At 44.1% G+C, this 20082-nt stretch overlaps 1 protein-coding gene across 1 annotated transcript in view; it reads left to right on the top strand.

Moving 5' to 3' along the window:
- Positions 1–15408, top strand: part of ANO2 (anoctamin 2) — a 151395-nt gene extending 135987 nt beyond the window's left edge. The window contains exons 24-25 of the mRNA XM_087722261.1: positions 11419–11522; positions 12945–15408. Of these exons, the coding sequence (XP_087578387.1) occupies positions 11419–11522; positions 12945–13226 (386 nt within the window). The 3' untranslated portion in view covers positions 13227–15408. The remainder of the gene's footprint in view (positions 1–11418; positions 11523–12944) is intronic.
- Positions 15409–20082: the final 4674 nt, after the last annotated feature.

A 20082-nucleotide genomic window follows, 5' to 3' on the forward strand; every position in this document is an offset into this window, starting at 1 on the left:
TCTGTCTCCTACTCTTAAATTCCCTTTTTTCTTCTTTTTTTTCTTTTGTATGTCTTCTGATTTTCCCCTATCATTCTTCTATAATTTATTTGAGTAATCCTCCCTTGGGCTCCTCTTTTTTGCTTCCCACTATTTCTCTCTTAAAAATGCAAAGATTTTTTTCTGCAGAACACCAAAATTTTCTTGTGGACCATCAGTGGTCCACAGACCAGCAGTTGGTGACCACTGCTGGAAACCAGCCTTCACCAGGCTGGAAAAGGAAGAGTGCAATATTAAATTATAGAATATGATTGAAAAATCTCTTGCTTTTTTGATGTAAAAAAATATTTTTTGAGAGCCCAACATTTTTAATGGACTTTGAGGCTGGTGAAAGAAATGTCCTTCTGGGTTCAGCTCCAAGTGGGGAAAAAGACACTGGAGACATGGAGGCTGCTTGGAAAGATGATTTATTGGTGGACAGGACCACATGGCTTGAGCTCCTGAACAGAAAAGGTGATCACATGCTTCAGTGTTGGTGGAGAAAAAGAGAAGGGCTGAAGGAGGGGCTTGCTGGGCTTTTTATAACCTGTTCAGTCCCACCTCTCTGTTTCCTGTTCCTGTGTAAGAAATGTATTCTGATTGGTTGTCAGACTCCCATGGGGCCATGCAGGGGCAACTCTCTGGGCTGTGTTTTGAATCCAGGTTTGGTTGAGTTCTCAGATGCCATGTGGTCAGTTGAGTAAAGGGCCAATATTATCATGCTTTTAATCCCACCCACAGCTGCAGTGGAGAAGCCTTTATTATGTAAAGTAGACTAGCTTGGCCTTCTTAATGGCCCATTAACAAGGTGGGGATGGGCAGGAAGCTACAGGCAGCTATTCTGTCTTTTAAAACATGTTTCTTTCTTTTCACATCCAGAGAAATATTCTGCCTTTTCAATATTTCCTAGGATATTTCATTTTTCTGGGTGATAACTTCCTACAGGGCTATATTTTCCCCTTCTGAAGCTTCCTACCTGGAACTCCCACATCTGCCTTTTAAATCGATGCTATGGATACCCGATTAAAACGTCCACCTTGCACGTATCCTACCCCCATCCGCCAGTGTCTCAAAGCCACATGTGTCTTTGTGTGTCTGGAGCCAGCCATGCTCCCGTGTGCCGACATGCTCTCAAGGCATGATCTATTGAACACCTGGCCATTTCATACACAGTAGCTGTGCTGGAATTGTTTGATTTTTTTTTAAAAAAGCCAGAACATGTTAGGACAAATAGCTTTTCACCCAAAGAAGAAGAAGGAACAAAACCCTTCACTCTGCTTTGAAACAAACAATGCAATTTAATTTAGAATAAATGAGAAGGGGGGGGAAAAAGACCAGTTGGAAAACAGCCTAAAGAATATACAATGGAGTTGTAATACATTGAAAGGAAGGGCACGTTTTAAAGTCAAAGGAAAGTTCTTCTCTTTTCAACCTTCAACCTCCATGTGACTCCCAAAGCCCCTGGCCTGCCTAGCAGCCAAAAGGACTGATTTTGGAGCAGTTCCTATCTCAACACGAATTGGTTCCAGCCCGCTGTTCGTTGGAGAATTATGGAATGGGTTTCCGAGCAGAAGCAAAATTAACTGTATTATTTTCTTTAACCAAAGCCTTCAATTTAGCCACCTTTCCTAACTCCATCGACTTTTGCTGGCATTCATTCATTGTGGGACTCAAAGTATCCGTGTGTGTGTGTGTGTGTGTGTGTGTGTGTGTGTGTGTGTGTGCGTGTGCGTGTGTGTGTTTTAGAGGTGGGTTCCTACCGATTTGGCCCGGTTCAGCTAAGTAGGTAGTAAAGGCTGCCCACACCCCCGAACTGGTTCTATTGGCACCATTTTGTTTTTTTGTGTGTCCCCGAGCGAACCAGCAGTAAAAGCATCCAGAACCCACCCCTGGTGTATATGTATGTGTGTGAGTGTGTGAGTGAGTGAGTGAGTGAGTGTGTGTGTGTGTGTGTGTGTGTGTGTGTGTGTGTTGATCCATTGATCCTCTCCTAGCCCCTTCTCTCCCTCAGGCTGGCCCCATTGATTCTCTCCAAACTTCCAGCGTGCAGGCTGGATGAGTCACGCGCTGGCCACGCCCAAGTGGCAGTTGGAACAGAATTCTTTTCAGGTTGGGAGGGGGAGTAGAACATCTAACTCCTTAGCATCAGAGTGTGTTAATATTAATTAAGAAATACTAATGATCTGATGGGCATTTCGAAAAATCCTTTCTTAGCGAGCACCTAGAAGCCGAGAGGAACATACATGCCAAATTTCAAGTTTGTAGACTTTAAGGTTCTGGGGATTTTGTGATGCCGCGTGAGTGGCATTTCACTTTAGATAGATTAGATAGATAGATAGATAGATAGATAGATAGATAGATAGATAGATAGATAGATAGATAGATAGATAGATAGATAGATAGACAGACAGACAGACAGACAGACAGACAGACAGACAGACAGACAGACATAGACATAGACATAGACATAGACATAGACATAGACATAGACATAGACATAGACATAGACATAGACATAGACATAGACATAGACATAGACAGACAGATACAGATAAAGATACAGATTCAGATACAGACACAGACACAGACACCGACAGACAGGATAGATAGAGATAGATAGAGATAGAGATAGAGATAGAGATAGAGATAGAGATAGAGATAGATAGAGATAGAGATAGAGATAGAGAGATGGATGGATGGATGGATGGATAGATAGATAGATAAAGATAGACAGATAGATATAGATATAGATAGTTATAGATAGATATGTATTTTGTGTCACAACCCCTGGTATGTGGCTAATACAACTGCCTAATATGTAATACAGCCCAGGTTCGAATCCCAGTAAGGGTATGGCTAGCTGATGAGAGCTAAATAGCTTGAAATAGATCTATACAAGTCTCCCTTTATTTATTTATCAGCACAAATGCAACACACAAACATAGATAGATAGATAGATAGATAGATAGATAGATAGATAGATAGATAGAGAGATAGAGAGAGAGAGAGAGAGAGGGAGGGAGGGAGGGAGGGAGAGAGAGAGAGAGAGGCAGGCAGGCAGGCAGGCAGGCAGGCAGACAGACAGACAAAAAACTTGGAAAAGAAAATAGGCTGGGGAAACAGCGAAGCCCTTTTGTTCTTAAATGGGTGTGATCTCATCAAAGCAGGCCTCCTCCGACGACAACCGGGGTTCTCCTCAGCCGGCAGATTAAACCATCTCAATCACAAAGTTCAAACTCTCCCCGACGAGGATGCATTCTTGAAATAGGTCAGGTTTTACACCCTCCCTTCTCCGTGCTCTGGTATTCGGTTCTAAATAAACATTGCAGCGGGTACTTATCTGTGGCATGTGATTAGCCATTATGGGTCGTTGTGTTTTTTTTTTCTCCCTCAAGGCAAAACCTAAAGTAAATTTAGCTCAAAAGAGACTTCACTTCGGAGCTGCCCCTCCAAAGCCCATGGATCGGTGTGCAGGATGGGAAAATGGGTATTTTCCCCTGTTGTTGATACACAATGAAGCCGCTCATCAGGGGTGGGTTTCAACCGGTTCGCGGCGGTCCCTGCGAACCGGTTGGTCGGCGAACCCGGAAGTAAGTAACTTCCAGGAACTTCCAGGACTGGCCCGCCCGTCCGCCCGCGTTCCTTACCCGGTTTTGACTAGTCCTGCGCTTCCACGCATGCGCAGGACGCATACAGCGCCTGCGCGATCCTCCAGGAGCAGCTGGAGCATCGCACAGACGCTAGTACGCATGCGTGCGCCGCGCACGCGCACGAGGACGCCGCCGGCCCCGTTCCAACCGAACCGGTTGGAACGGGGCGAGAAACCCACCCCTGCCGCTCATCATATTTCACAAAACTCTACATCGAGTTTCCAATAGGCATCTTTCTCACAGTCTGACATTACAGTAGTGGCCAAAATTGTGGAAACTGTTTGGGAAAATTGTATTTTTGAGGTTTGATGGCTAATAACACCACTTTTTTTTTTTTGAGTTTCAAGATAATCGTATTCCACTGCTGGGATAGCTTGGGAAAAGCCCAGACCTTAACCCAATTGAAAATCTATGGAGGCGATTAAACTTGTTAGTTAGAAGCAACCCAGCAATAAAACTCAGTTAATAGAAGCAATCATTCAATCTTGGTTTCACATTGTAACAGCTGCAGAACTAAAAGATTTGGTTCACTCTATGGGAAGGCATTGTAAGGCCGTAATTCACGCGAAAGGTTACCCAACTAAGTATTAACTGGCATGGTGATCATTTTTGTATATCTCATTTTTTTCCCCTCTGTGTTTCATTTTTCTTCTTTATAGCTGCTATTCTAATAGCAAGCCCTTCATAAAAGTTATTGCATTACCTTCTTGATTAAATCATCTTTCCATTGATATATAACTTTACAGTACTACTCCAAAAAAAACAAGTGGTGTTTTTAGCTAGTTTTAGAAAATACACTTTTCCCAAAAGGTTTCCACAATTTTGGCCACTACTGTATATTTTTAAGCCTGTATGTAGTATACAATACAATAGCAGAGTTGGAAGGGACCATGGAGGTCTTCTAGTCCAACCCCCTGCCTAGGCAGGGAACCCTATACCGTTTCAGACAAATGGCTATCCAACATCTTCTTAAAGACTTCCAGTGTTGGAGCATTCACAACTTCTGGAGGCAACTTCTGTTCCACTGATTAATTGTTCTAACTGTCAGGAAATTTCTCCTTAATTCTAAGTTGCTTCTCTCCTTGATTAGTTTCCACCCATTGTTTCTTGTGCTACCCCCAGGTGCTTTGGAGAATAGTTTGACCCCCCTCTTCTTTGTGGCAACCCCTGAGATATTGGAACACTGCTATCATGTCTCCCCTAGTCCTTTTTTTCATTAAACTAGACATACTCAGTTCCTGCAATGGTTCTTCATATGTTTTAGTCTCCAGTCCCCTAGTATTTAAGTATGTAGGGTGTACCAAAGATGCTTTTTTTCAAGAGGCCACTGGACTTTCTGTTTTTTTCCTTGAAGATGTCTCGCTTCTCATCCAAGAAGCTTCTTCAGCTCTGACTGGATGGTGGGGAGTTGAAGAAGCTTCTTGGATAAGAAGTGAAATTCCTTCAAAGAAAAATCAGAAACTCCAGTGGCCTCTTGAAAAAAGTACCTTTGAGACATCCATAACTTGGATGACTGAGAATCTCCATAGTTGTATAGCGATATGTAGTATTTAAATATGTAATCCTCAACTTACAACCACAATTGAGGCCAACATTTTTGTTGCTAAGGGAGACAGTTGTTAAGTGAGTATTGCCCCATCGTACGAGCTTTCTTGCCACAGTTGTAAAGTTTAATCCCCTCAGTTGCTAAGTTAGTAGCACCATCGTTAAGTGAATCTGGTCATTATTCAGGGATTAATGACTAGTTACGCCATAAGAATTAAAACACCCAAGAATATGTGAGCCACTAGGATTGGAAAAAGCATTGTATTCTGAATAAAAGCCAAAGAAACATTTGCAAAGAAAAATATATACGACAGAATGGGTATAGATATAAGATATATTCTCAGAGCTTCAGATCTTTGGGCCTCAATACTTGATTTTGTTCACACAGCTTGAGAACAGATGTAAATTTAAAAAAAAAACGTGATTTACAATGTACGATTAGTCCTCATCTTACGACCATAATCGAGCCCAAAATTTAGGCTGCTAAGTGAAAAATGTGTTAAGTTGCCCCATTATATTACTTTTCTTTTGTTAAGTGGGTCACTGCAGCTGTTCTGTTAGCGACACGGTTGTTAAGTGAATCGGGCTTCCCCGTTGATTTTGCGTGTCAGAAGTTCATCGAAACGGATCACGTGACCCCGGGACACTGCCACCCTCATAACTATGAATCACTTGCCAAGGGTCAGAATTTTGATCACGTGACCATGGGGAGGTTGGTCATACGCGTGAAAAGCAGGAAATTGTCCTAAGCGCGATCCTTTGTTCTGAGCCAGTGACGGCTAATCTTTTTGTCCGCGGGCGCAACAACACCTGGGCGCGTGCCGTAATGCAATTTGTATGTGACCCCTCCCCTGCACTCTCCCACCCGTCATGTATATGTGCTCCACACCACCACCATGCCGTTTTGGGCCTACCAGGCCTCCCTGAAGCCTCCCAGGACCAAAAATGGACCTTGGGAGGCCACGCCACACACGCCACACTCTTTCCCGCGTGAGCGCACATCTCCGGCATGCACCTCGCCCCCACGCATGCGCAGCAGAGCCCTGAAAATCAGCAGGCTGACAGCAGACGCCCGTACATGTGCAGTGGAACTGAGCTGAGGCGCCGGCTCACATTCTTGCAGAGATGGCTCGGCATGCTGCCTGTGGCCCGAAATGCCATCGGTTCGCCATCACGGTTCTAAGCACCCCTCGGGCCTTGAATCTGACACACACACACACACACACACACACACACACACACAACACACGTGTTAAAGGAACAGGAGGCGTCTCACTTTTTTTCTTATCATCCAGGTGCCCAAGCGACCTGTTGAAAAACGGGCCCAACAGATCGTGACCTTCTCGTTCACGGGGTTAAAGATGGCAATAACTAAAGTGTGACGTTCTATCCAGGGCTAACATCTTTGGAGGCTGCAATCCAACAGATACAGAGCCAATCCTTTTCTTACATCTGCAGCCTCTCTGGGAGTCCTCCTGATGAATTGCTGTTCCAGTGGTGAAAGGAACGTATTCGTCCCCTGGTGTTGATTCCCCGGGATGGCTGCCACGGTCCAGTGGAACATCATGATGATGTTATCTAGGAATGTCACAATACGCTCAATTTTCCTAGCCTTTATCCTCGTTGTTTTTCCCAGCCATTCTGGAAACTTTCCTTCTCTTTATGTAGAACGGAGCTCTCTGGCATCAGAGCCATTTTGATCTCCCTCCATCTCGTGGCCTGTGAGGTTCTATTTAAGGCTGTCACGAAACCTTCTGAGGTATTTTTTTTTTAAATCATTATATTAAGCAGATGGCATCGCACGGCGTCGTCGGTACCGCTGGTCTTCATTTACCTCCATCGTGTTCAGGTTGACGTCATATTTTCCATGCCAGTTCTCTTTCCTTGGGTTGCGTCCGCTGCGCCGCTTGTTCAAGTATGGGACACTTGGAGTGTTCACACCCGCATACCTGAAGTCCTGCAAAGCCACAATAATACACACTCTGCCCTCTTTCCGCTATTGTCTTTAAGCCTTTCAGGCTTTTGCTGTTGTGTGATGCTAGAGGTAGAATGCCAAAACGTTGTGGTTTTGGTAACCAGTCACATCAGTTAGGAAAGGTCGACCTCTTTTTTTTAAAAAAAAGTGTGCTTCACCATCCAGATGTGTCTCTTGGCAAACATTGTCTTTTCACGTGGAGCGTTAGCATCTGTTGACATCTATTTTTTTTCTATCTTCTTGAATATGTTGTAGATCAGAGTTCAGAGAATGGACCATTTTTTAAAAACCCTGCACACCCGCTCCATGAGTCCCAAAATCTTTGGGTTATGCAAAAAGTCTCATCCAGAATAAGGGACACGGCGGCTCAGTGGCTAAGAAGCTGAGCTTGTCGATCAGAAAGGTCCACAGTTCGGTGGTTCGAATCCCTAGCACTGCGTAACTGAGTGAACTCCCGTGACTTGTCCCAGCTTCTGCCAACCTAGCAGTTCGAAAGCACGTAAAAAAGGCAAGTAGAAAAATAGGAACCACCTTTGGTGGGAGGGTAACAGCGTTCCGTGCGCCTTCGGTTAGTCATGCCATCCACATGACCACGGAGACGTCTTAGGACAGCGCTGGCTCTTCGGCTTTGAAACGGAGATGAGCACCGCCCCTAGAGTCGGAAAGGACTAGCACATATGTGCGAGGGGAAACTTTACCATTATCTGTTATGTCTTCCAGATTCTCCATAGCTTGCAAACATCTAGTTAAGATAAGATAATCTTTATTGTCATTTTTTACGAGGAGCGCTGGTATAGGATAAGAAAACTCTGAGAAAGTCACAGCCTTCAATTTTTATCTACTGCCACAGATTTGAGATTAGGATGACACCATTATGTGTTTTCTGCAACTGTTCTGGCCTTGGTTATAAGTACTGGATGGCGTCTGTTTATCATGGTTATGTCTCTTTCCATGATTCACCTCTGCTGTCTTCACCAGGAGTGGATCTTCTGCTAACTTCATGAGTATGTATGTCTGCCGTCTACGCAATGTAACTCCAATGTAACTCTCATGTAAGTCCCCTCACTCCTAATGTCCAGTCTCTTCTTCAAAACCTCCAGTGATGAAGCACCCACAACTTCTGAAGGCAAGCTGGTTAGTTGTTAATTATTAATGGTTAGTGACATGTTTAATTATACAACACTAATAAAATGAATATAATCAAACCACACATTCAAGGACATACGTATATTTGAATGTATGGTTTGATTATATTCGTTTTATTAGTATTGTATGAATAAACATGGTATTAGAGCTGAGGTGGCGCAGTGGTTAAATGCAGCACTGCAGGCTACTTCAGCTGACTGCAGTTCAGCAGTTCGGCTGTTCAAATCTCACCGGCTCAAGGTTGACTCAGTCTTCCATCCTTCCGAGGTGGGTAAAATGAGGACCCGGATTGTTGGGGGCAATATGCTGACTCTGTAAACTGCTTAGAGAGGGCTGAAAGCCCTATGAAGCGGTATATAAGTCTAACTGCTATTGCTATTGCTATTGCTATTAGCCATTAATAATTAACAATTAACCAGTGGAACGGATTTCCTTTAGAAATTGTGGGTGCTTTTTCATCACTGGAGGTTTTGAAGAAGAGACTGGACTGCCACTTGGCTGAAATGGTATAAGGTTTCCTACTTGAGTAAGGGGGTTGGACTAGAAGACCTCCAAGATCCCTTCCAGCTCTATTCTGGTTGAATTAATGGCACAGTAACCAAACAGAACTTTAATAGACTCCAACAGATAGTTAGGATTGCAGGAAAAACAAATGCTATCAATCTGCCTTCCATTGAAGACCTTTATACGGGGGCTGACAAAATATCTACAGACCCCTCACATCCTGGACAGAAACTGTTTCAACTTCTCCCCTCGGGAAGCCCCTACAGGGCAGTGCCAGGGTTCCCAATAGCATCCGAAAGTGAATCGAATCAGAGTCCGCGGCAAAGTTCCAATTTATGAGAGAGCCATGTTGGCACATCTGGGAAAACCCAAATCTGAAAGCTTCCAGGGGTTTTCCCCACCCAGTTGAAAGTTCAAGATCTTGCCCCCACCCCCACTCCATATCCACAAGTCCATCACATGGTCCAATCTCCCACTGCCATGCTATGGCAGTTCCAGTGGTGGGTTTCAAAATTGTTCGAACCTACTCTGTGGGTGTGGCCTCCTTTGTGGGAGTGGCTTGCCGCCCATGTGACCGGATGGGAGTGGCTTGCTGCCCATGTGACCAGATATGAAGATGCCGACGACACTTGTCAGAACCACCTTAAATTACCCCACACACACAGCACTGGCATGCATAAGAATATGGTGTAAACTTGTTTTTTAAAAGGCATCTTTGGTTTGCGTTAAAACAACTTCAACACACGCAATGTTCTGATTGCACCACAAACGCAGAAGTCATCCTTACCTTTCACAGAGGCACTGAGTTTTATAAATATGAGCTTGATAGTGTAGAATAATCATATCCAAGGACCAGTGGTGGGTTTCAAAAAAGTTTGGAACCTCTTCTGTAGGTGTGGCCTGCTTTCCGGGTCCACTGGTGGAACCTCTTCTAACCGGTTCGGTAGATTTGACGAACCGGTTCTACCGAATAGGTGCGAACTGGTAGGAACCCACCTCTGGGCAGTTCCACCCATTCAGTTCCGACCAGGTGCAAAGACAAAAGATGGCCTTGGATTTCTAGAAAGAATGTTGTTATGGCTACATAACATCCAACTCCGTATAACCCCAGTCCCATTTTTCCCACAATAGAGAATAGTAGAATGCATATAGAAAGTGTAGCAGGCCTGACATGCCGAAACAACTAGACACGAAGATAGTTTCCACCACCACTACCCCCCCCCCACAATGCCATCACTCTCGACAGCACTGTCTCGCTTCTCATTCCCCCCCCCCCCATCTTCTCAACTGTCTTCTCCTGTTGGTCTCTTAGGATTTATCAGTTGTGGTTCGCAACTTGTGATTCAAGATTGTAACTATTGGTTTACACACCCGCGGTCTCCATGTTTTTATATTTATTTAAGAAACATTTATTCAAATAGAAAAAAGAAAAGCCTTCTTTTAAGAAAGCCAGGGATGGCAGAAAGTATTCAGTACGGTAGTCCTTGACTTATAACAGTTCACTTAGCAACCGTTCAAAGTTACGACGGCAGTGAAAAAAAGCGACTTATGTCTATTTTTCACACTGATGGCTGTTGCAGCACCCCCATGGTCACGTGATTCACATTTAGATGCTTGACAATGGACTCGTAGTTATGACGGTTGCAGTGCCCCGGGGTTATGTGATCCGCTTTTGCGGATCCTTCTGATCAGCGAAATCAACGGGGAAGCCCAATTCACTTAACAACCATGTCACTAACAGAACAACTGCTGTGATTCGCTTAAGAAATGTGGTGAGAAAAGTAATAAAATGGGGCAACCTAACACATTTTTCACTTAGCAACCTAAATTTTGGGCTCGATTATGGTCGTAAGATGAGGACTAACTGTACATTGTAAATCACATTTTTTCAAAATTTTCATCTGCTCTCAGGCTGTGTGAACAAAATCAAGTATTGAGGCCCAAAGATCTGAAGTGCTGAGAATATATCTTATATCTATACCCATTCTGTCGTATATATTTTTCTTTGCAAATGTTTCTTTGGCTTTTATTCAGAACACAATGCTTTTTCCAATCCTAGTTGCTCACATATTCTTGGGTGTTTTAATTCTTATGATGTAACTAGACATTAAAGGTAAAGGTTCCCCTCGCACATATGTGCTAGTCATTCCCGACTCTAGGGGGCAGTGCTCATCTCCGTTTTAAAGCCGAAGAGCCAGCGCTGTCCGAAGGCGTCTCCGTGGTCGTGTGGCCGGCATGACTCAATGCCAAAGGTGCACAGAACGTTGTTACCTTCCCACCAAAGGAGGTCCCTATTTTTCTACTTGCATTTTTATGTGCTTTCGAACTGCTAGGTTGGCAGAAGCTGGGACAAGGAATGGGAGCTCACTCTGTTATGCGACACTTAGGGATTTGAACTGCCAAACGGTCGGCCTTTCTGATTGACAAGCTCAGTGTCTTAGCCACTGAGCCACCGTGTCCCTACAACTAGACTTTAATCCCTGAATAATAACCAAATATGAAAATTGAAACTTTTTTAAGTAAAGAAGAATGAGTGTTGCTCTTGAAATTATTGTTTAATGTGCCGGTTTTATTTTCAGGTTAAGGATTACAGAGAACCCCCGTGGGCAGAAAGCTCATATGAATTCTCTAAGCAGTATTGGTCTGTTCTGTCTGCCCGCCTGGCATTCGTCATTATCTTTCAGGTAAACGTTTTCACTTTCGTATTACTTTTCCCTGGAGCAGGGTCGGCAACCTGCGGCTCTGGAGCCGCATGTGGCTCTTTCATCCCTCTGCTGCAGCTCCCTATCGCCGGTCGGCTCCAAAATAGATAGGGCTTTCGGTTAGGAGAAGTGGAGGAAAAAGGATGCTACACTAGGGGGAGACTCTATGGTGGGGGAACTGGACTTCTGGTCGGCTTCAGAATTGAACGGTGGGCTTCTGGTTAGGACCTTTGTGGCTCTTTGAGAGCTTAAGGTTGCCGAGCCCTACCCTGGAGTAAAACATATTTAGGACTTCCTGTGCAGTGAGCGTGAGCCAACAGAATAACAGAGTTGGAAGGGACCTTGGAGGTCCTCCAGTCCAACTCCTTGCTCAAGCTTGTCTTTGACTTTGCTTGTCAAAAGGTGACAACTGTCATAAAGAGTCGGCAGAATTAGCCTGCAATAATGTATTCTAACCCCTGTGTCACCAGGAAGGAGAATGAGAAAGGGAAGAAGAGAGAGGGAGGGAGGGTGGGAGGGACAGAAGAAGGAAGGAAGGAAGAAGGAAGGAAGGAATAGCAATAACACTTAGACTTACCGTATTTTTGGAGTATAAGACGCACCCGAGTATAGGACGCACCAAGATTTTGAAGAGGCAAATTAAAAAAAAAAGTTTTTGCACTCCACAGACCTCCCCCCAAAGGCCCGTTTTTCACCAAAAGGGGCCCTTTTTTTCAAAAAAAGGACATGCATAGCCTTTAGGAGGCTTATAGAGTGCTCCTGGGGTTTGGGAGGCAAACTTTCTGCCATCCCCAGCTCCCAGGAGCACTCGAAAGCCTCTTAAAGGCTATGCATGGCCATTTTGGTGAAGGAGGTGGGTTTCTGGAGGCAAAAAAAATGCTGTATTCAGTGTATAAGACGCACCCAGATTTTCAGCCTCTTTTTTGAGGGGAAAAAGGTGCAACTTATACTCCGAAAAATACAGTATATACTGCTTCACAGTGCTTTATAGCCCTCTCTAAGCAGTTTACAGAGTCAGCATATTGCCCTCAACAATCTGGGTTCTCATTTTGCTAACCTTGGAAGGATGGAAGGCTGCGTTAACCTTGAGCCGTTGAGACTCAAACTGCCAAACTGCTTGCAGCGGCAGTCAGAAGAAGTAGCCTGCAGTACTGCACTCTAACCCCTGCGCCACCATGGCTCTTACACAACGCAATCCAGTTAGTAAACTTTGACCAATCTGCTAGCTCTCCACAGCTGGTGCCCTGTAGTCTCATCTCAATTATGATCCATCTCTGTTCTCCTCCTCCTCCTCCTCCTCCTCCTCCTCCTCCTCCTCCTCCTCCTCCTCCTCCTCCTCCCCTTCTCCTTCTCCTTCTTCTCTTCCTCCTCTTCCTCCTTCTCCTTCTTCTTCTTCCTTGGCAGAACCTGGTGATGTTCCTCAGCGTGCTTGTGGACTGGCTGATCCCAGACATCCCCAAGGACATCAGCGAGCAGATCAAGAAGGAGAAGAGCGTGCTGGTGGATTTCTTTCTGAGGGAAGAGCACGAGAAACTGAAGCTGATAGAAAACTTTATCTCCCGGGACAAACAAAGGAGTTGGAGTGAGAAGAAAAGGAAGAGGAGTCGGGCGGCCAGTTTCACCCAGTTCTACCGAAGCCGCCGGGGAAGTTTTACGTCTCTTAGTTCAAGACACAGCGATGTATGAGCCATATCTGAACCACTCGGAACCTTCCTGAATACCCATTGGGTTCCTCCGAGGAACGGCGAGAGCTGTAGTAACACAAAGGGAGTTCAGGGGTCTTCCCTGCTCACCCGTGACAAGGCACTTAGTAGAGCTATGCCCTAAGACAAAAAAAAAACACTGTCCTTAGGAATGAAATCTCATACTTGTGTACCTGTCACACGATCTCACCTTGGTGACTGGGCGGAAGAGACCCGATAGAGATCTAGAAAAGCAGGCGTGGTTTTTCAGCACCTTCTCTAGGTTACAAACATCATGCTTTTAATCACTTTAAGCCCCCACGCCGTAAAGACTTACCCGTTTGGTTGGGGGGGGGGGTCTCTCATTTCCGCGATTCTAAATCACTATAGGTTCCTAAATGTTCGGCTAAAGTCGTAACGTAGACGTGGGAGCCAACTCCCCAAGCTTGGCTGCCTTTGGCAGGATTGCTGTTATAAAATTCACTTGGGGATCTCCTGCTTGCCCTCTCTCACTCAGATGGAACCAGGGGTGAGATTCAACCCGTTTGAACCGGTTCGAGCGAACCGGTATCTCCGGCTATTGGCTGGGAGTGAACAGGTTCACACCGACTTTCAGCTGGGCCTGCCTACCCACCCCTGCACTATACTCACTTATGTTCCCTTTTATGACGCCCAGCTGACAGCCGCGGCGAAGTGGATTTGCTGCGCCTCAGCTGTTTCCCTCCCCAGCAGTAATGCGGAAGGTGATTTCTCTGTAAACTGTGCATGCGTTTACAGTGCGCGCTCAGAGAACCGGTTGTTAAACGGGTAGGATCCCACCCTTTGATGGGACATTTTCCACCTACCCACAAGCCTGAGCTCGGTTGCTCAGAGAGATGAAAAGAGACACAGTTGCTGATTTTTGGGTGGGAGGATTTTTCCCCCCAAAAAATCCTGCCTTTGGTGGCTGCATAGCCTTCTAAAATGTCATGGTGGGGACATGGGAGGGAGAGAAAATACTAGATTATTCACTGACTGGTTTGGAATGACCTTTGCTATTAGATGACCACCAACTGGCCCCATCAGAACACCTTTAGGTTCCAGTGAGAGAACTTGAGAAAATAGAATAGAATAGAATAGCATAGAGCAGAGCTGGAAGGGACCTTGGAGGTCTTCTAGTCCAGCCCCCTGCTCAAGCAAGAGAGAACCTATATCATTTCAGACAAGTGACTGTCTCCAGTCTCTTCTTAAAAACTTCCAGTGATGGAGCAACCATGATTTCAGTTGAAAACTTCTGTTCCACTGGTTAAGTATCGGAGTTTTCCATCACCCACCCTTAGAAGTTTAAAAAGGGCTTTTCATTTTAACTTGGGACTGACTTATGGTCCATGTTTTCTTTATTGGAAAAGGTGAGAGCGAATCAGAGGTGGGTTCCTACCGGTTCGCACCAGTTCGGTAGAACCGGTTCGTCAAATCTACTGAACCGGTTAGAAGAGGTTCCACCAGTGGACCCGGAAAGCAGGCCACACCTACAGAAGAGGTTCCAAATTTTTTTGAAACCCACCACTGGAGCGAATGTATCTTTTATATCTTCCCCTATACCAGGGGTCAGCAACCCATGGCTCTGGAGCCGCATGTGGCTCTTTCATCCCTCTGCTGCAGCTCCCTGTTGCCGCTCAGCTCCACAATTGATAGGGCTTTCGGTTATGACAGTTAGAGGAAAAAGGATGCCGTGCTAGGAGGAGACTCTATGGTGGGAGAACCGGACTTCCGGTTGGCTCCAGAACTGAACGGGGGGCTTCCGTTAGGACCTTTGTGGCTCTTTGAGTGTTTAAGGTTGCTGACCCCTGCCCTATACTGCAATCCCGACAGTTGGCTTCAATCTATTTACAAAGGGACCTAGTTTTTTCCTCGCTGCGACTTTTGCACAAACTCATAAACCTGTTTGACATTTCCTACCAGACTCAAGCTTACTTATAGGGGGGTCGGCTTTTGCTCTAAATGTTATTAGGTCACAACTTATATAACCAACTGGCACCAAAAAAAAAAAAGAAACAAGCTGTAAATGTATATGTCATTCAGAACTCCTGGCTTAAGTGGTATCGCTTAAATTTGCCACCGTTCCTCCATTTCCATTTATTCTATATTTTCTAAAAGGATCGTATTTGGGTCCAAAAAAATAAATAAATAAAGATGCTTTAGCCACTTGTTTGACGCTTTCCTGCATTAGGGGTTCCAGATAACGTTGCAAAATTCTGAGAGGTTGGGAGTAGCTAACCACCAAGCCTACCCTGGAGTTAATTTTGGAGCGGAGACTCCAAATCCCTTCAAAGTCTTTTTTTTTTAATAATAAAAGGGACAAGGAGTTTGATTCAGGCTCTTGAGAATCCTCGGTCCGAACAGAAATGAACTCATTTTTTTTTAATTCAAAGGTTTGTTGTTTTATTTGGAGAGAGAGAGAGAGTGTGCACATAGATATGCCAATTAGAACAATTTATCCAATAATATGGGATTTACTTTACAACAAAGTAAACATCTTACCTGGTCCATGGGACTTTTGACCATTGGTACTGAATAAAAAGTAATATTCAATACAGGTAGTCCTCGACTTACGACTGTAATGTAGCCCCAAATTTATGTTGCTAAGTGAGACATTTGTTAGGGGAGTTTTGCCCCACTTTACCACCTTTCTTGCCTCTGTCATTAAGTGAATCGCTGCAGTTGATAAGTTAGTAACCCGTTTGCTTGTCGGAAAGTGACAAAAATGGGATCACCTGACCCCAAAACTCTGCAAATGTCATAAATATGAGTCAGTTGCCAGGTGTCTGAATTTTGGTCACCATGGGGATTCTGCGAAGGACGTAATTAATGATTAACATCTTATACTCTGAAAAATACGCGAATTAAAGGAATAACCGGAAGTTTGACATTCATGTTGAGTGTTATGCTTTATGGATGCAATAAAATCAGCTAATGAGGGAAGGGAAGCACATGTGAGATTAGATTGAGTGATTCCACGTTGAGCAGGCAGTAAAATAAAGATGTTCTCCTTGTTCCTTAACATATTTATGGATAAAAATTCATGGATGCTTACACTGATATTAGAGAGTCACTATAAGCTGAAGATGTCGTGTTAGTCGAGTTTTGAACAATTTGCAGCTTACGGGCAGTCCTCGATTTACAACCAGAAGTGAGCCCAGCATTTCCACAGCTGAGCAAGACATTGGTTAAGTGAATGTTGTCCCGTTTTAGAACCTTTCTTGCCGCAATTAAATGAATCGTTGCAGTTGTGAAGTTAGTCACGTGGTTGTTAAGTGAATCTGGGTTCCCCCTTCACTCTGCTTGTCAAAAGATCGCAAAAGGGTGGATCATGTGACCCCCGTGGGACACTGCAGCTGTCATAAATATGAGTCGGTTGTCAAGCATCTGACTTTTGATCATGTGACTATGGGGATGCGGCAACGGCATCCACATCAGCCACATCTCTTCAGTGCCGCTGTAACTTCAAATGGTCACTTAACAAACTGTTGTAATTTGAGGACTACCTGTATGCTAGATTGGATAACCTTCTTCTTCACTTCCGCTTTTGCCATTTCGGTTTCAAGGGAAATCCAAAGTTATATATATATTTATCAGCACAAATGCAACACAAATGTAACAAAGGCAACAGTAAAAATAATGGCTTTCGGTCGTGATGGTCTCTTGTGATGAGCCGATAGACAGAGAAAGGAAGCAATATGCTTCCTCCCATATTTGGGCATACCAGGGGTTGTGACACAATGCATACCTATTTCCCTGGCTTAGTTGATAAAGGAAGAGAGCCTGTGGCTTAGTGGCTAACATAACTGCCTGATATGTAATACATCCCAGGTTCGATTCCCAGTAAAGGTATGGCTAGCCGATGAGAGCTAAATAGCTTGAAATAGATCTATACTAGTCTCCCTTTATTTATTTATCAGCAAAAATGCAACACATATATATATTTATTAAACAAACAACACACACAAAAAATAATCATCTTACATTACATCTTGTAGAAAGTGTGTCAATTGGTTACAATTAGCTTTCGTGCATCTCTTCCACAGTCATATCAAATGTCAAAGTTCTTAATGAGTCTTACTTTCAACATATCATAGTTCTCATTTGACTGAAATTGTTTTAGTGTCCTTTTGCCTAGAATAATCCATAGTTAAAAAACACAACCACCTAATGGCATTTCATTAATTATTACAGAGTCATCCAATAGCCTTAAACCTTTATAACATATTCTAAACAAAAATTAGCTGACAACATTTCTAATTTCTTTGGGAGATCCAAAGTTTGGATTCTTGACTGGATTGACGCAGCCAGAAATACAATCAGTATATTAAATGCAAACATATTTTATACGGATAACGAAGGGAATGATTGCAGAATGAAGCTGAACAGTGAAACAGTAGACGAGTGAGATTCATTAGCTGGCCTTGACTAAGAGCCGGAAAGTTTACTAAAGGTAGGAAAATGGCAAAAACTAGTTGACAGCTAGTAGGTGACTTGCGGTCTGTGGCAAGGATTAATGGTTGGAAGAGATTGTACGAGAGCTTGTTTCTGGAATCCTTTCTTATGTTGACTTATGTCAGAAGGAACATAAAAGGAAGTTGAAGGCAAGATACTTAAGAGAGTGCAGTAAAACAAAAGAAAGAGAGAATCAAGAATGAACGAGTGCTGGGTCTGGAAAAAAATATCAACATAAACTAAATGATAAGATACCTATGTGGGCAATTCCTAGACATGCAATAGAGAACATAAATATAGTACAAAAACAGGATGTAACTACATACAGACAGCTTCTCACTTTAGAAAGAGGTGTATTACAATTAAAACCCTTGACTGTACTAAAAGAGGAAAAGGTAAGAATGAATGAGTGCTGAGATGGAGTGAATGTGGAGTGGAGTACAAAGAGGAGTGATCAGAATGAAAAGGGGTTCAGTAGAATGGTTTTAAGAGTACCCTAGTAACTGCACACCCTTTTGCTTCTCTTAGTCCTTTTCCTCGTTATTTTTCAACGCTTTCCCATATTTTGAATAAAATTGCTCAACCCAAAAAGGCGTGTCGGAACAGATACCAAGGTATATGTTTAGAAGAAATTGAGATCATCCTATACAGAGGTATGTTGGCTCCAGAATTGATGGGGAGGGGGGCTTCCAGAGGACCTTGTGGCTCTTGAGTTTATAGGATTAGGGTAATGGTTTGGTTTAAATTTCACCTTTTCTTAAGCAGTTCAAAATGGTTTGGATGGGAATCTTCCTTCATTGCTACTACCCTGTAATGGGAGGTGAGCTGAATTGAGAGACAGGGGAAAGTCATCCAGGAAATTTCCATGTCTGGAATCTTAGATGGAGTTTAGATTTCCTTTGGGCCATCCAACACCTTAAACGCAAGGCTGGATGCCAGCTATTATTCGCTTGAATAAAGAAGTGTATATCACCATTTCCTGGTGTGGCAGTGGTTAGAATGTTGTATTGCAGGCTGACTCTTCCCACTGCCAGGAGTTCGATCCTGACTGGCTCAAGGTTGACTCGGCCGTCCATCCTTCTGAGGTGGGTCAAATGAGGATCCAGATTGTTGGGGGGGGGGGGAATAGACTGACTCTGTAAACGGCTTAGAAAGGGCCATATACCACTGTGGAGAGGTATATAAGTCTAAGTGATATTGCTACCATCACAAGAATATTACATTAAGAGCCATGGTGGCGCAGTGGGTAGAATGCAGTATTGTGGGATAATTCTGTCCACTGCCTGGAGTTTGATCCTGACTGGCTCGAGATTGACTCGGCCTTCCATCTTTCCGAGATCGGTAAAATGAGGATTGTTGGGGGCAAGATGCTGACTCTGTAAATCACTCAAAGAGGGCTATAAAACACTGTGAAGTGGTATATAAGTCTAAGTGATGATGGTATTGCTTATGCTCCTGAAGATATTGGGTAAAAATCTGTTCAAAAGAGGAGGGGAGAAGAAAAGGGGAGGGAGAGGGGAGAGGAGAGGAAATTATGTTTTTCTATAACTGGAATAACCATGTGGCTCCTGGCTATAAATTATTAATAAATTAATTCTGCCACACTCCAAGCAGAGGGGGGTTGCTGCAGGTTCGGCCCGGTTCAGCTGAACCGGTAATAGAATTCAGGCCTGGATTGCAAAACCAGCAGTGACCCAGATTTGACACGCCGCTGAACCAGTTCTCCAATGTCTTCTGCCATTGCTGGCAAGGTTCTGTGCATGTGGAGAGCAATTTTTAGTCAAATGCGCATGAGCAAGCAACGTGCAGCCAGCGAACCAGAATTAACTGGTTCAGGAACCCAAGCCAGACTCCAAGCATGATTTCACTCTCAAGAACAAAGACAAACTTTCCTCTGTGTGAATACGGCTTAAGAACCTCAGAAAGTGTCCAGCGTTGTGTTTGAATGAATGTTTGAATGTTTATTTTATTTATATGCTGCCCTTTTCCCCCGAAGGGGACTCAGGGCGGCTCACAACTCAACCAAGGGAGGGGGATACAGACAAAAATTAAAACGACACGCAACAATACATAATGTTTGCAGAGACAGCTGGAGTTGTGGCCATCTACACGCTCCCATCACTTGCCTGATTTGCATGATTCACTTAAAGTGAAGATGTTCCCCTTTTTCAAAGGCCAAGTCTCCAAGTCAAGCTTTCCTGGCTAGGAGAGGGGAGAAAAAAGCCTTGAATCGCAACCGCCTTTGGCTTTGTAGCCTGATGAAGGGTGTGGAAAAGTAAACTCTTGTTGTTACTGGCCTCCTTAATAGAATAAGTCCCCTGTCCCGCCCCCCCCCCCTGGCAACCTTGTGTTCCCCAGGATCAAATCCAAAAGATTTTCTCCAGGGT

The sequence above is a fragment of the Thamnophis sirtalis genome, unplaced genomic scaffold, assembly GCF_051295495.1.
Source record: "Thamnophis sirtalis isolate CommonGarterSnake01/CBP01778 unplaced genomic scaffold, rThaSir2_p1.2 scaffold_9, whole genome shotgun sequence".
NCBI lineage: Eukaryota > Metazoa > Chordata > Lepidosauria > Squamata > Natricidae > Thamnophis > Thamnophis sirtalis.